General features: G+C 43.1%; 1 protein-coding gene across 4 annotated transcripts in view; it reads left to right on the top strand.

Moving 5' to 3' along the window:
• The first annotated feature begins 5,786 nt into the window (after positions 1-5,786).
• Positions 5,787-17,872, top strand: part of LOC148023214 (haloacid dehalogenase-like hydrolase family protein) — a 65,995-nt gene continuing 53,909 nt past the window's right edge. For all 4 annotated transcript variants that reach the window (XM_087696219.1, XM_087696218.1, XM_087696217.1 and 1 more), the window contains exon 1: positions 5,787-6,748. In XM_087696219.1, the coding sequence (XP_087552345.1) occupies positions 6,373-6,748 (376 nt within the window). In that variant the 5' untranslated portion in view covers positions 5,787-6,372. The remainder of the gene's footprint in view (positions 6,749-17,872) is intronic.

Below are 17,872 nucleotides of genomic sequence, written 5' to 3'. Positions count from 1 at the left end.
AGAGTATTTTCATGGCAGCAGGAGGGAGTATTGAGGTCACTGGATCATATGTATATTTGGGAGTCACCTTTACAGCAGCTTCAGGGATTTTCTCGATGACATAGGCAGCTCGTGACCGCCTCACTAGAGGATACTCAGCATTGGCTCTTATGGAGCGACAGTGTCATCAGGCACATTTCCAGGAGCCCCGCACCAAGGGGTGGCTCTTTGATACTCTAGTCACTCTAGCACTGATGTATGGAGCAGCTATATGGGGGCCAGGCCTTGCCAATTATGTATGGACATTGATGGAGAGACCTCAGGTGATCATGATATCTAGATTGATTCGCAGCAAGGCCTCAGTCCCACATGACATTGTGCGAGCAGAGCTTGCCACACCGCCCAAGCTAGTTGAGGTATTATTTCAGACAGTCTGCTTCCTACACAGATTTCAGGATATGGACAAAGATCGCATTGCATACAGAGCATATATGGCATCTCAGGAGATGGCTCGAGCGGGGGATACCACATCATGGTATGCACAGACTAGAGCTTGGTTTGACAGACATGGGCTGGACATTGATAGACTCCCACCTCTTCTATATGATACTCAGGCTCCCACTTACACCCTCTCTCTCTCTGAGAGGAACAGAGTCATCAGACAGGAGATATGGCATATTTATATACAGAGGACATGGGTCAGCCTTGCACAGCCACTGCCATCGAAGATGGCACATTATTATACACAATTCTTGAGCATATCAGAGCAGGGATTCATAGAGATTCCGAGATATATGCAGATCTATATGCCACATCGATTGAGAGTTCTTATTGGACAGCTCAGGGTATCATCACATCAGCTTATGATTGAGAGTGGCAGAGCCAGTGGCATCCCACGGGAGGAGAGGATATGCCCCCTTTGCAGATCAGAGATGGAGAGTGAGGAGCATTTTGTTCTCAGATGCCCGGCATACTCAAAGTTGAGATCTAGATACACATTGAGCAGCTCACTTCAGGGATGTATGACTGATATGGATCAGAGATCATTTGGCCGTTTTTTGGGAGAGGCATGGCACATCAGAGAGCAGAGCACATAGTGGGTCCCAGTCAAAGAGGGGCCCACCCAGACGACTATTACACAGTTCTTTTAGACAGACAGAGTAAGAGCTACTGTACTAGCCTCCAGCCAGACCTCCGGGCTCACACTACAGCAGGCTGAGGACCAGCGTACCCGACACCGCACGAGGATCCGTGGGTTTCGAACCCCACAGCCACACCGACAGGAGATCCGGAGGATTCTTGATCTACATCGATAGCAGACTGAGATCCGACGACACTCGACACATTGGATCTCAGATCTTCAGTTTGCTCTTTCTCCACCGCCGATGTACCACATCCTGCATCCAGGAGGGATCACTTGCTATTAGCGACTTCGACGACTGCTACTACATCCCAGGATAGTATATCTCCCTGCATCTGTTACATATATACATCGCACCACTTTATCACAGCCGACAGTTGTTCCCCTATCACAGCCGACATTTGTTCCCCTTTTGTAGCCATTATCTGGAGTACCAGAGCTACATATGCACATACACATACACGACACTTATCACACTCACAGCACCGTATTTTCAGTTTCCAGTTTTTAGCTTTTCATTCAGCACTTTTATTTTGGATAGCTGGACCTCATCAGTTGTATCACAGTTTGTCTCATAGGCCAGTTTTGATCTTTAGAAGACGTTAATATAACTTTCTTTCTTTCTTTCTTTCTACCTTTTATTTTAGTTTATTTTCTCTCATCTCCTTGTTTTCACGCACGCGCGCGTGCGCACACACACGCACACACACACACACACACACACACACTCTCTCTCTCTCTCTCTCTTCCCTTTTCTTCTCCCCCGTCTCATTTCGTTTCCTTCTCTCGTCCTCTCCTCATTTTTTCTTTTTTTCTTTATTCTTCCTCTTCTCTCTCCTCTCTTTATAATTCTCTCTCTCTCTATGTTCCCCCTCTCTCTCCTTCTTCTCTCTTCCTTCCCCCCTTTCTTTCTCTCAAAGTATGTGAAAATCTATGTCAAAATTTTTTAGGTTAAAAAGGTTTTAAAATATTTAATTAAAATAAATTTAAAAACTTAAAAATATTTAATTAAAAAATTAGATAGAAAATTTTAAATTAAAAAGTTTAATCTAACAGAGAGAGAGAGAGAGAGAGAGAAACTTTTGATTTGAAAAGGAAGAGAAAGAGATGTCTCTCTCTCTCTCCTTTTCTTCTCTCCCCCCTCTCTCCCCGCTTTTCTTCTCTCTTTCTCTCCGCCCCTCTCTCTCTTTTTCTTCTCTCCCTCTCCTCTTTTTTCCTTTGTTTTCTTCCTCTCTCTCTCTCTCTTTCTCTTTTCATTCTCTCTTTAAATTTTTTCTTTTCTCTCTTTTAACTTTTATCTTTCCTCTCTCTATACTTCTCTCTCTTCTTCTTTTTCTCTCTATGTTTCTCTCCTTGCTTTTCTTATCTCTCTCTCCCCTTTTCTTCTCCCCCACCCTCTTCTCTCTTTTCCCTCTCTCCATGTTTTGTTTTTTCCTTTTTATTCTCTCTCTCTCTCCTCCCCCCCTCTCTCTCTTCCTCTTCTTCTTTTTCTGTCTCATTCTCCCTTCCCGCTCTCTTTGCATTTTATTTTAGTTTATTTTCTCTCATCTCCTTGTTCTATCTCTCATTGTCACATCAAACGTAATTTTTTTCTCTCTCTCTCCTTTTCTTCTCTCCCCCCTCTCTCCCCACTTTTCTTTTCTTTATCTTTCTCCCCTTTTCTTCTCCCCCCTCTCTCCTCTCTTTCCTTTCTCTCTCCCTCTCCTCTTTTTCCCTTTTTTTCTTCTTCTCTCTCTTTGCATTCTCTTTAATTTTTTTCTTCTCTCTCCCTTTTAAATTTTATCTTTCCTCTCTCTATATTTTTCTCTCTATGTATTTTTCTCTCTGTATTCATATTCTCTCTCTCTCTCTTCTTCTTCTTCTCTCTCTCTTTCCCTCTCATTTTCTTCTCTCTCTTCTTCTTCTTATTCTTTTCTCTCTCTCTCTCTCTCTCTCTCTCTCTCTCTCTCTCTATCTCTATCTCTCTCTCCTTTTCTTTTCTCTCTCTGTCTCTCTCTCCCATTTTTTTCTCCCCCTTCTCTTCTCTCTTTTTCTTCTCTCTCCCCTCTTTTTTCCCTTTTTTATTCTCTCTTTTAAATTTGATCTTTCATCCAAAATTCTCTCTCTTTTTCCTCTTCTTCTCTCTCCCTCCTCATTCTCTCTTTAAATTTTTTTATTTCTCTTTTAAATTTTATATTTCCTCTCTCTATAATTCTATCTCTCTCTCTCTCTCTCCCCTTTTCTTCTCTCCTTGCTTTTCTTCTTCTTCTTCTTCTTCTCTCTCTCTCCCCTTTTCTTCTCCCCCCTCTCCTCTCTTGTCCTTCTCTATCTCCTCTCTTTTTGCCTTTTTTTATTTTGTGTGTGTGTGTGTGTGTGTTCCCCCTCTCTCTTGTTCTTCTCTCTACCTTTCCCTCCTCTTTCTCTCTTGAAGTATATGAAAAATTATGTTCAAAATATTTTAAATTTAAAAATAGATTTAAAAAACATTTAAGTAAATGAAAAGTTTAAAATAAAAAATTTTGATAGAGAGAGAGAGAGAGAGAGAGCTTTGATTTAAAAAGGGGGAAAAAGAGATGTTTGTGAAAAGTTTGATTTAATTAAAAAAGGGAGAGGGAAGAGAGAGCCTACATATGAGAGAGGGGGGGGGGGGGTTTAATTAAAAAGGAGAGGGGGAAGAGAGAGGGAGTAATTAAACATGAGAGAAAGGGGGTTGTAATTAAAAAGGGGAGGTTTGGGAAGGGGGTAGGTTCGGGAAGTTCTCTGGAGGTTTGGGGTTTTCTAAACCTACAGCCAAATTAATATAGTAGTAAGATGGAGGGAAATGCTTGACCACTACCCTCTCTACTATATCTAAGGAAATGATTTACTAATGGAGAGAAAAAGTCCCTTCTAAAATACAGTAATTCAAATAAGACATCCACAATCTAGTTTGAAAGAGCCCAAAATAATTGAAGTTTCAAGTACTCCTCTCTCCTCTTAGCAATCATGGAAGTTTAAGGTTGTTAGAGTTTGGAAGGCCACCCCTCTCTTGAACCTATGGAGAATCTTGATGTGCAAAGTATCGACTATAGATGGAACCTTAAGCTTTGGAGGTGAGGAGAACCTTAAGCTTTGGAACCTAGTTGAGGTTATTATCTTTATAAAACTTGGTCTTCATAAATCACATTTTGTATTAGCCCCTTGTGGTAAGAAAGACCTTGTTAGAGGTCTTTTTGAATGAAATTAAAGTCCTAGGTCTTTTGAGGAAGTTGAAAGGTCAAGCTCATGTGTTTAATATGAGGAGCTATCAAAAGATGGCAAAAGGTACCATGCATGAACAATATGGGTAGAGCAGCCTTAAACTACCCTTAGGGCTCAGGTTCAAGACTAATGCTTATTGAGATACTTGCAATCACACCTACTCTAGTCCCTTTGTATAGGATAGCTAGGCTAGGAAGATGCAATCCATTCTAGGAAGAGAGACAAAATTCCATATGCATAGTGGATGTTAAGTGCTACCAAAGAACTCTATATAATGATGTACTTGAACTATCACTTTTATATGATGATAATGCAATAGTACTTGTCTCTTATGTCAAGTGTTTGTATCATTGTTGTCCATACACAAGATTGTGTTTATGAGTTCAAGTCTCAATCTTGAAACCTAATTCACTTGTGTAACAGTTGTCTACATTGTCATGTCAATATGAGTTGTGTCTTTATCTTCCATCCTCCATAGCTACCGCCTTTGTCATGCTCTAGATCCCGCATCTTTAACAATGCTTATAGAAACCACTCTTTGTAATGGATATAGAAACCTTCAATGATTGACAATTTGCAAGTGTTTTCTTAAAAATTTCAAGGTTTTTGGTCATTTTACACCTAAGATAACCCTGATCCATTAGCTCAAGTGGTAGTGACATGGTGTATAAAGCCTAAGGTGAAGTATTCCATTAAAAAGTGATTATAGCTCCACTTGGTTGGTGACCAAGATGGATGTTGCAATGGGACCATGTGTTGAGTTGGTAGTCAAGAGTTTAAGCACCCCTTGATTACAAGTATCGATGTAAGCCTTGACATTCAACTAATACAAAATCCTTCTCCATTCAAAATTAAATAACATTCTCTACAAAATGTGGTCTTCCCCCTGCCCCCTCCTCTCCCACCCAAAAAGAAAAAAAACATAATTGATTTGACACTAAACCTCTACTATAGAGAAGAGCCCCATGCAAGTCTATTAACTCGTATAGAGAAGAGAGGAGGACTTTAAGTGCAGCAGGTCCACAAGTGGCGATATTCTATTGTTGGGATGTTGGCTTACAGAAGGAGAGAGAATGACCTTGCAATGCATAGAAGAGAAAGAATGAGTTGCATGTAAGAGACTCCTAGGCGTTGTAAAACTAGTTGTGCCATGTAATGTGGACTTCAGCTAGTTCACCAAGTACCTCCATTTTGAGGGGTACTAACTGGAGTAGTTGGAATTTTGCTTTGTTAGTAGTGAAAGTTTTTGTCATCCATCCACATGCCATTAACTGGAGTAGCTGGAATTTTGCTTTGTTAGTAGTGAAAGTTTTTGTCACCCATCCACATGCCATTAACTTCAACTATCATGACTCATGTAGGTAGAATCAACGTGAGACCTGGGCATGGCCTCAGCCTTATCGTGAATAGAGTGGAGAATCCAAACCCCCCACCCTTGATCGATTCGTCCACTTGCCAGAAAAGAGTTCAAGAAAACATTTCAATCACTCTTACTAGAGTTTGGATGAGGATCAGCCACGTACTTTGTTAGTAGCCATGCAGCAGCAGCAGCGACCAGAAGCTTAGACTGAATAATAAGGCCATGGTAAGATGAGCTAAGGTGCAGGATCATTGCTGCCACCCATAATCGACTTGCTTATGCAAATTCATACCTTCTCCAACATTCGTCAGAGCTTCTCCTGTATAGCCTTCAACTCGACCTCGTAACAAGCGCAGGCTCGAATCGCTCAAAGTCCCAGTGTCTCGGAAATCTGATGCATTGGACCGTCTCCATCTCCTCGCATACGAATTGGGTCGCGCCGAATCCCCCCCCTTCAATCTTCATTGGAGCTTCCCCTGTCTAGTCTCCATCTCGACCTCGGAACCGGGGCAGGCTCCAATCGCCCAAGACCCAGAGTCTCGCAAATCTGTCGAATTGGGCCCCCTCCATCTCCTCGCACACTTGGGCCCAAGCATCCATTTTTCCACAGCTTCGAAATCCGCCATAGCCTCAGCTCCGAAAGTGGGGGCAAGATAAGCTGTGGCTCAGCTCCATGGCATCCTCTGTTGCCTTGTCGTCTTGCCCCCCCTCTTTACAACGAAGCCTCCCTTTCCCACAGCCCTGCCAGCTTGCTTCGACCTCACGTTCCCTCGTACCCCTGCCTCGTCCCTCTTCTTCACCACAGCCCCTGTTTCTATACCTTCCCCATCGCTTCAAGTTGACGACGTTCGCTTCGTCTGCCATAAGTTCAACTGAAACCTCGATTGAATCCACCTCTAAGGAGTTGTCTCGTGTCTCCGCAGTCCTCTTCGACATGGACGGTGTGCTCTGCAATAGCGAAGAAAGGTCACGCTTAGCTGGCGTGGATTTGTTTGCAGAAATGGGGGTGAAGGTTACCGAATCCGATTTTTTCCCATTCATGGGCACTGGTGAGATCCCCGGCATCACTAATTCGTACGTGTGTGTAACTTTAATTACTTAAAACCAGTCAAGACGTTGTAAAGGAAAACCATGTTCACGATCAATGCGACACACACATGGCCTTTCTGTTAAACATGGTCTTACTGTAGTAATCAGGTTGACTGTCCCAATAGTGAAAACACAAAACAAAATGCAATTTGTGTGAAACATTGCCCTGCTAAAATGGGGTGTGCAGACTCTGCGAAGAAATGGTATGGGTACAGAAAACAGAAAGTGTACAGCAACGTATAGATCACAATCTCTAGAATGCTGAATGAGAATGAATGAATCATAATATTGATGAAACAATCAGGTCATCTCTAACCCCTGTGTCTATAGGACCAGGGCACAGGTGTCTCAGAGTGGTGTCATACTCCAAACAAATCCCAAAATGCAAGCGCTGTGCACCAATGGCTCTGACAGCATTGGATGAGGTTGACAGCAGTAAATCCAGGTCCAGCAGCTGAAAACACAGATCTGGCAGTACAAATGATGACGTTAGCACTTCGGGAGATGGTAGGAGGTATGGCAGCTTATCTCTGTAGAAAATGCAACTGGTAATGAAGTTGATAGCAGCTGGGCTGCCAGAAAACAGCAAAACACAGGCTGCATATGGTCATCAATCAGATCACCAGGTGGGAGAGGAGTTGCCAGCTCTAGGCTGGCCTGCACAGGGGCTGGCAGCAAAGTGCAACTGGAGGGCAACGATCTGGTCATGTAGTAGGTATTTGATGTAGCATCAGTTGTAGGGTGATCCTCCATTGATGTGATGGTGTCCTCTATATGGGCAGCAGGTTGAGATGGACCAGCAGCAGCTCAGATCTGGGCAGCAGTGTGAGAATAGAGGCTTAGTATGGGGGAGTTTTGGAAATAGGGGAAATGAAAAAAACAAATAATGTAGTTTTGGAGATGGAGGGGGGAGTTTCAGATTTTCGTATTAAATTCATATATATGTATTTTAATATATTAGTGTCGACAACATCATTTACTCAAGTTTTACACAAAGCTTCAAGCCTTCATGTCACATAATTCATGAAGTTTGAACATGTTACAACTTTAATCATACATGATCATTACAAGAGTGAAGAACTTAAAACATTGAGTTTCAAGCAATGAGCATTGAGCGTGGAATGGGTTTGCAATCTGCATAGATATTAGAAAACTTAAAAGACCAGGCGGAGTATATCATATATAATAGCGAAATGGTAGATCCCAAGATCCAAATGCATAGTGTCAATACGCAAAAAAACTAAATTAATCATGATGCTGAGGGCAAGTCCAAGACATATGATAGTAGAATCTAGATACATGTGACAACATCTAATGAAAAACCTATGTGCATTTGCCATCATAGAATGATAGGTCATAGAGCATGAATGATGGCACTATGGCACATTTCTCTACATTATATGAGGACTTGTGTATCTGAGGGCTCTCTTCTTGATTGAGAGGATGATGAAGTAGCCTCTCGCTTTGACTTTGGCTTTGGCTTTGTTGCATGCGTGGTCATTGTTCAAGCCCTCCACAATCCATGAGTCACATGGATTGGTGTTGATAGCTCCTTGCAGAGCAATGAGTAGATGTCATGCTCTTCTTGTGGAGTCTTTCGAATGTCATGTGCCTTCTCTTTGTCAATTTTTTCCACATTCACTTGTTAAGGCTCAGGGGACAAAGCTATGAGATTAGTTAGGATTGAAGTAAAGATACAAGTCCTAAGAGAGTACTTGGGGTGCTTATAGTTAGTACACCTAAGTAATCTAAGGTTAAATAATTGATTTTGTTTTTGATTTTGAGTGGAGGTTTGATTTTGTTTGCCCTTCCCTTGTTGCCCCTTCTGAGAATGAGCAACAAGAGTCCCCTCTGAGGAAGAGTTTATATGAAATTGATCAAACAACCGTGCGTAATGCAATAGCTGATACTTAAATTCATAGAAAGTAGACAGGGTAGGCTTTGAAACTATACCTTCCACAAAATTGAAGTATTTTCTGGGAAGTTTTTTAAAAAACAATGTGACTTGATTGTCAGAGGACTTGGGAGTCCTCGTAGTGGAGAATTCGGCAAGAAGTTGCTGATACTTAGCCAACTTGACTTTCAAGTCATCCCGGTCAGTGACTTTAAAGAGTTGGAGCTCATGGTCAAGATTTATACAACGGGTCCTATCCCGAGCCGCATAGTGATCAATCAAGTGTGCCCATTATTTTGACGCTAAGTTAAAATGCTGAAGTTGAGAATGAAACTCAAGCAATAAGGTCCGTATTAGCTCGACAACAGTGAAGGAATTCCTAGCCTTCCGTGAGCAAACAACCTCGTATGAAACAAGTGCGGGATCGGGTTGGGATTCCAACCCTTGCACAAGATCCCATAGGTTTTGGGAGTCAAGGATATGTCTCATCAAGTTCGACCAAGTGGTAAAGTTTGTCCCGTTAAAACGATTCTTATCATTGAAAGCATACTTGGCAGAAGATGAGCTGGAACCATGAGGTGTCGAGAAAGTGGGATAAGATGGAGGTGGAAGGTAAGATGGTGGCAGTGGGTGTGTTTGATAGGAAGAATGAGGGGGAAAAGGTGGGTAAGCAGAAATAGGTTGGGAGTATCTAGTGAGTGCTGATTGATGCGGAGGCACTGGAACATAAATGTTTTCATAAGTTGTCGATGGAGGTGGAGGCACTGGGACACGAAAGCCCTGTGCAAAGTTCAATTGGGGCACAACAGCATGACTAGGAGGTCCACTAATTGATCCACTCTCGAGAGAGACTGGGGGGATACCCAGGCTGCAATGATCCTGAAAGTGTGTGAGAAGGAGGTGGAACACAACCTGATGGAGAAAAGGATGAGGTCCTAAAGGCGGTGCTTATTTCCATAACCTCTTGGTGCGGTGTACTGTGCAACATGAGGTGTTTGATAGGGGAATGTAAATGGTGTGAAGGAAAGTGAAGCAGCGGAAGAACGTGGTGGGATGGGTGGGTTTTGAATTTGTGGTGTGAAAGGTGTAGATGCATTTGGTTCATTTTTACCATTTAATGATTGAAAATGAAATGATGATGATGATGATACACCATGCAATGTAGAAATAAGAACACCAAATTCATTCTGATTTTGAGAAGTAAACTGAAAAGAAGGAAGGGTAGAAGAAGAGGTACCTGACTTTTTCTTATAATCCCCATGATGTGTGTTAACGTACAATAATTGGTCCTTAAGAGAACCTTTTCTATAGTCAACGGATTGTACTCTATCTTCCTCGTGATTTCTACGAGTATATTGCAAAGCAAAAGAGGTAAAAGACGAAGGAACAAAAGACGAATCTAAAGTACCTTGCACCGAAGTGGTCGGAAGAGGATGGAATAATGGAACATACTCCGAATCTCTTTCTCCTATAAGGGAGCCATCCCTAAGGGAGGTCTCGACAGCCTTGTAATATCATCAGATTTATGAGCAACATCTGAAGAGAGAAATTCATGCATATCTTCATTGAGTAGCTTCTCTTGAAGGGCAATCCTTTGATTGAGCTTCTCAATCTTCTTTCGTCTAAAGTCCCTGATCACATGATATTCTTCAGTGGAAAGCTTGTATAGCCTTTCTTCTGTGTTGTTAGAAGCGTCTTCCACCATGTTGAAACTTTGTGGAGCAAGCTGTTACTCTCGCTCGGTTCTTGGCATAGGTTTTCTAGAGATTGAATTGGTGTTGATGTGTTCCAAGTCATTTGAACCTGCTATTGTTCTTGCTTCTCGCGGAGAGCTTTCAGATCAAAGGCCTAGGTTTCTCAGAGAGTACCAGGCTCTGATACCATGTAAAGAAATACTTTGACACAAAAACACAAATAACAATCGTATGACAAAGCACAGATTGATAAAAGAAGACAGTTAGGGTTAGGGTAACTTAGAGACAATGAACATAAAAAATAACTGAATTGATATAAATGTTGAATAGACAATGCTCATGTAGCAAACACACTATGCAGTGAATGAATACTGAATCTCGAACTCCTGTATCTCAAGGATCAGGTCAAGGGTAATGAGCTGGAGAGTGTTTCGTACTCTAAACGAATCCCGAATTGCAGCAAGGCAGCTTCGGATGTCGAACACTAGCAAATGCAGCAGTGAGAAGCTAGATCTGATGTAGACAGTAGTGAGGAGAGAGAAAGACTAAAAATGTAGGCTGCAAAAGAGAGAAAGACAAAAAACGCAGGCTGTAGGAGAGAGAGACTAAAAACGCAGGCAAGACAATGTGCAAGAGAGAGAAAACTGCCAAACGTAGGCTAGATAGCTTGGCGACAGCTTGCAGAAGTTGGGCGACAATTGGAGAAGAGAGAAAACTGCCAAATGTAGGTTGTAGATGATGTGGTAGGCAGTACGGCAGCAAGTCTGTGCAACGGCTGTATCTCAAGGATCAGGTCAAGGGTAATGAGCTGGAGAGTGTGTCGTACTCTAAACGAATCCCGAATTGCAGCAAGGCAGCTTCGGATGTCGAACACCAGCAAACGCAGCAGTGAGAAGCTAGATCTGATGTAGTGAGGAGAGAGAAAGACTAAAAATGTAGGCTGCAGGAGAGAGAAAGACAAAAAACGCAGGCTGTAGGAGAGAGAGAGACTAAAAACGCAGGCAAGACAACGTGCAAGAGAGAGAAAACTGCCAAACGTAGGCTAGATAGCTTGGCGACAGCTTGCAGAAGTTGGGCGACAATTGGAGGAGAGAGAAAACTGCCAAATGTAGATTGTAGATGATGTGGTAGGCAATACGGCAGCAAGTTTGTGCAACGGCAGTTGCCTGGCTGGGATCAGCTCCAAAATATGAGAAGAGGGCTGGAAATCAAGCGCCAACTGATGTAGACAGCAATGGACAGCTTCGGCTGAGAAGTCCTCCGCGAATGTGGTGTGGGCAGCAAGGCTGAAACATTTGAAATCTGCAAAAACAAGATTAAGGGCTGAATGGAGGGTAGCATACGCATTTATAGAAAGTTTGGGCCCTCCCAAGTGGGTTTGTGCTTATGGGACACAGAAACTCTCTAGGATCGCGTTTCTTTTAAATAAGCAAGGTTTCTTCATTAATTAAGCAAGTTTTGGGGTTGTTTAAGTAAAGCTAATGCATTTTTAGCTCAACACGGGCTCACTCCCAATGGAGCTTTGTCTAATCTTTGCTTGAAGATGGACGTGTAGTTCTCTTTGGTGAGAAGATACAACTTGCTCGATAGAAGATTTTCCCTTGGGAGAAGCTCTACCCTTTCTATCCAATTTATTGAGTGAAAATGACGGATTTCAGCCTGCATGAAGTCCACAAACAGTGGTATACATAGTTGCTTGTGTGGAAACAATGCTGCCTCAACAAGAGTGCACTGTATTCTTCAGCCTGCATTGTTTCTTTGTTCATGGCCTGAATCTCTCTCTTTCTCTCGGCCCTCAAAGATTGTAGTGCAATCAGCCTTCTCTCTTTTTATTTGTAATGGGTTGTTTATATTAATTACGAGAAAAGTACATGATTACATGATTACAAAGTTTAGGGTGGCTCTAGGCCATCATATATAAACCAGTTACAATGGATCAACAAACACAAAAGGACGAGTATGCAAGAGGCAGCCTGGGACTCAATGACACACATAATCAAGAGTGTCGACGAGATTTTGTTGCATGGATTTGGGCCTTTGCTACTGATATCTCCAGTACAACATCTTCAAAGAAGTCTCTCAGCACTACAAAAGGATTGGGCTGCTGAGGATCAGCCCATGAGGAGGAAGGTCCATCTGTAGGGTGGGTGGTGGAACCTGGATACTTGCGATCCCATGGAGTAATCACTTGACCATCAACATCAAAGGCCAACAAGGTTGGTGGATCACATGTGGGCTATTGTTGTTCCAATTGTTTAGAAGGTTGTGGATCTTTGGAAATAGTAGAAATTGAAGTAGTCCGCACATTTCGACAACACAAATAAGTATGGAGAGGATCTGGTGATGAAGAAGGGCAAGCAGGCACTGCAAGTATGGAAGTCTCCTTGGCTTTTCCTTTTGTGGTGGGCTTTTGTCCATCCCTGCATCCCCATATCCGAGGGAGGAGGTGGTGGTTTTGGTTTTGAGTGACTAGGCTCAATAATTTGTTGCTTAGCAAGATGGGGGGGCATGTTTTGCTCTTTCTCAATAGGATTGGTCCACCAAGGTAGTCTTCCGATTTGGACACTTTGCGAAGAAGTGACCTCTCGCCAACCATAGGAGAAACAATGTCCAGCGAAAGTACCCCACTTGAGGCAAAACCAAAGAGGCCGCATGCCATTGCAATTGAGGTGCAACTAGTTGGGCCTCTTTCTAGCCATATTCCAAGGCATGCACATCCTTTTTTGTTGGCTGCATTTAGACTAGGGGGCACCGACATGTGGTTGACTGCAGCCATAGCATCCTTAAGGAGGGCCTAATAAACAGTCTAGCATCTCTTCACTTCCACTCATACTGGACATGCATGCTTGAGCAGACATTGAAATTTTGCGATTGGATGCCAAGAAACAATATGCACCAATTGTTTATCAAAGAAAAGGGGTTGCTGATGGAGAAGAAAGTCGCAAGTTGAGGGAGAGTGAAGCACCACCTCGTAGAAGCCATGCAAACTAGCGAAAATCTCTTCCACACCATCCATCTAAAGAAGAGATACCAATCACTTACAGATCTTGGTGAGGATCAGAACCTGGTCTGTATACCTCGCTCATGAAAAGTAGAAAAGAAGCAAAGAATCTCATGGCTATTCACCTATGTGTCCAAAATCTCTTTCTCCGTGCAAGTAGGAATATCTCTATGATTATGCTCAACATACTCCTCCAAAAGAGAGTTAGCAAACTCTAACATCTGCTCCCAATTTGGCTCTTGCAAATCTGACAATGGAGAGGCTACCTGTGCATATGAGTGTAGCAGAGAATCACCTGGATCAGGGGCCTCAGGGGGCGACAGAAAAATCTTCATGCTTGCTGTGTTTGATAGAAGGCTGATCCTCACAGGACGACAAAGCCATCTCATCAATGCAGGGGACGATACCTTCTTCTGCTACACCATCTTTGACATCCATGGCTGGGTCTCCGGCCTTGGGAATTAAGTCAACATAGTCCATGACTAGTCATTAGCCCTGACCCGAGAAGACACAGCAGGGCCCTCCAAAGGGCAAAGGCATAGGGCGCAGCAGGGGATGGAGGCACTGCACGTTGGGCAGGAGCCCTTGCCTCAAACAGTCACAAACAAGTATTGGAGGACAGGGCAGGAAGCTTTAGAGTGTGGGGAAGATAGCCAGGTGCAGGCTGATAGGGCAGCTCCTTGGACAGATGGTGCAAGGTGACAGAGTGACTCTGCTTCAGGGTGTGGGGCAGATAGCCAAGTGTAGGCTGACAGGTGGCTTCCTGGACAGATGGCACAGGCTGACAAGGCGACTTCAAGAAGGTGCAGGTGGGCACAGTCAGACGAGAAAACCAATTGGGCGCTTGGCAGCCAGTCTTCAGTCGAGAGGGCAGAGCAGGATGACATGGACGAAAACCCTAGGTGGCAGATAGATGACCACCATTCCGTCTCATGATCCCTCTCTCTCTCTCATATACATGCACTCCCTCTCCACAATAGGCCCCTCTCTCTCTCTCTCTGATTTACCTTTTTATTTGGAAATTGGCACATGGTATCTATTATGATTTATCTAAAAGTTGTTTTAAAGATGCTTGAAAGATTAGTTCTTTTCTCATAATTGGTTAAAATATGCCAAAAAATTAGGGTCATGTATGATGCAGGTCTATAGTTCAAACTATACCTGAACTAGAATTTCATACATGTTTGCATTTGATGTTTGATTCACGTATGGAAAAAATATGCTTGAGATGGATTGTGAAAGGTAACAGCATTCTAGTAGTGACTCTGACAATGTCGGATGAAGATGATGGTAGTAAACTTCTAGACCCGCTTTGTACCAATGGCTTTCTTCCCAATAGGCAAAGACACTAAATCCCATGCTTTATTCTTTATGATAGAATCAAACTTAGGTTGCATGGCTGCCATCCAATGCACAATGTTGTGCATCCTCAAAACATTCAGGCTCCTCATTGTCAAGTGTATCTGTTGCCATAACAAACTCTAGTGTATGTGCACCATCATGCATATGAACTTACCTTTGTAACATTTCCCTCCCGCATGACCCCCCCTAATTAAACAATTTTTTTTTTAAAGAAAAGAAGAATTAACCCCCCTACTCACGCCGCTAATTGGCGGACCAAGGGGGGCGGCTGCCGTGTGTCAACAGAAGGGGAGGGGGCTGCTGTGGATGACGAGCAGTGTGGGGGGGAGCTCCAACTGCAAGGAGGACGACGTGGGCAATGGGGGTAATGATTACTTCCTCTTTCCCTCTCCCATTTTCTACGTGGCGGCGGCCATCCAGTTGGCCGCCCTGTTGGGAATAAGGGGGGAGGGGGGGGGGGGCTCCATACCTTACCAATTTCCATCATCCCCCCCCCCCCCCCCCCCCCCCCCCCCCAAGACCCTATAAAAGGTCCTAAGCGTAGAGAAGGAGGGGATTGGGATTCGTGGCTTCTACACGTTGTCTGACTAGAGAGAGAGAGAGAGAGAGAGAGAGAGAGAGAGAGAGAGAGAGAGAGAGAGAGAGAGAGAGAGAGAGAGAGAGAGAGAGAGAGAGAGAGTTTTTCCCTCTTGGAAGGCTTCCAAGCTTGCCGTCTTTCTTTCCCCCCTCTTAGAGAGGGTTCTCACGAACAATCTCCTCCCACGAGGAATCATCTCTCTTGTAGCCTGGGTGCGTAGCTGCGAAGCAAAAGCCGAATTATACGATGCCTCCCAAGCGAAGCAAGGTCCAATCAAGTGCGAATTCTGCTTCAACCGATGGAGCTGCGGGTCAAGGAACCGCGTCACTTGGTAACCAGGTGTGCCCCATAAATCCTACTTTGGTGGGAACTCTTAAAAAAATATGGACCGACTTCATTGGGAAGGGGGAAGTGGTTTAGTAAAAATCTATGTTAACTAACCACCAATTAGGTTGCATTACTCAAGCATGTTGAAAAATAGTGTTTATGCACTCTAGAATGACTTAGAACGAACAAATTGCACAAAAGATTTCACATTTGTATACATTGAAATCAAGAACTTTATTGTTTGAACTCGTAGTGCATTAGATTTATGCACTAGCATTTGGCATGCCTAAGAGGTAAAAGAAACTGAAAAATGGGTTATTGGGACGATAAAGCATATCCATTCATAAGCGGAAATTGTACTTTTTTTGCATCGCGAAATTGGTTAAATTGAAAAGGTAGGAGTAAAAGCTTGAATTAAGTCCATGAGAATCGTGAGTGCTACAATAACGGGTTAAGTATGTTTAGGTCATTGCAACAATAAGTTGGGTATTAGGCTTCTATAATCCTTTAGAGAGATGTAGCTCGCACATGTGTTAGGCCTGATGACTTTGTGTTTCTCATACAAAAGAAAAATACAAGCCTCTATTTATGATTTACATAAGTGCATTGAAAAGAAATTCCCAAGAGTAGAACTCCGCATTGCATCATCGTCCTAAGAATGACTCGCATTTAGATTACGTGGTATCACGGACGGTTTCAGCTGCACTGCTAGCGATTCATCTTAAAGATAGTTATAAGATACACATATGAAGCGTTAACCTTAATTGCTCAGGTAGTTCAATGAGATAAATCCTATATAGGGTTTAACTTGACTTATTTAGGGATTAAAGGTAATTGAGCCAATCTATTGTTACTTCAATAGGGGGACCATGAGACAAGTAAAACACCCACTGGTCTCTATTCTAAATTTGCCTCGATAAAGCTGAAACAACCTTGAAGATATCACCTTTAACCGTGACGCAATCTATCGTTAATACAAGAGAGTTCAAGCATTGTTTCTTCCAAAGACAAGAACCCTGGAAGACTAGCAAGTTAAGATAGCTACCATCCGAGAACTATCGGATATAGATCCAATTGCATAATTGCTCGCTCCTATCATATAGGAGCGGGGTCGGAAAGAAGGTATTCCCTATTTCTCGGAGGATATTGGGAATTGCCGCCAAGGCAAGAAGGACCAATGCCAAGCATCAAAGATAGAGACCCCATCTTAGTAGATGTCCTGAGCACTCGCCTGCACCATTGTTTATGCTTGTGAGTTTAGGAACACCGCTTGTAAAATATTGTATAATCCCAAACTCATAAAAGAAATGGGAATAATGAATCAGGTTGAACCTTTGGAGGGCACACCAAACCACCCCCAACTGGCCGCCAACCCTAGCCAAGGGGGTCTAAATAGCCGTGACGGGAATGTGGACCGAACCCGCCATGAGAGATCTCTCCACGGGTTAGTTTGAATGTAGGAGGACGCTTGGATGTTAGGGAGGCTCTAGCTGTAAATTCCCTGCGTTCGGGTCCTACTCAAACGACCTGCGTGACTCGAGATAGATTCTCGAGGGCCCTTGTTACTAGTGCAAGGCGGAATCTTGGAGAAAATAAAGCGCATCCTCACGGATTGTGGATATTGTTCCTTTGAACAAGACTTGTATCTTCAATAAAATACTCAATAAAATGCTAATATTAAGTTTACTTCAAAGAAACCTGTGTGAATTTGTTTTCGTGTCAGTGCCACAAGGTTACGTGAACGAACCCTGTTCCCTAAGAGGCTTAATTAAGGAAGCTGCTTTTACATGTCGCACATAAATGTGATAGGGCTAATTAGATAACTAAAGTATGCCTATTGAGGGAAGTGGGTGGACGGAACCCCCGACGGGTTTGTCCTACGGCAGGGTGGTCCCAGAGAACTAGGAGGCTTCTCACAAGATTTTACTGTTATTTGACCTTTGGGTTATAAGTAGTAGTTTACTTATAGACAATGCCTTTCTGCTTCAAAAAATTATTCAGCATAGAATACATGTATTCCCGCCTAGACTGCTTGTACTAGCATAGGTACTTGCTTGCTGTTGTCATTTTACAGGATTGCAAGCCAATCTGTACACCAATGGAACCTGGACTGAAGTTGTCATTGCATGATGACAGTGACTTGTTTGATACACACACATATGCTCCAACAATTGGATGCCTTATCTACCTATGCAACACTAGGATGGATATATAGTTTGTAGTTTCAGC

The sequence above is a fragment of the Lygodium microphyllum genome, chromosome 16 (assembly GCF_053477565.2).
Source record: "Lygodium microphyllum isolate KBCC chromosome 16, Lygodium_microphyllum_v1.1.10, whole genome shotgun sequence".
NCBI lineage: Eukaryota > Viridiplantae > Streptophyta > Polypodiopsida > Schizaeales > Lygodiaceae > Lygodium > Lygodium microphyllum.
Note: the sequence above shows the minus strand (reverse complement) of the source record. Positions and strands in the feature narration are given on the sequence as shown.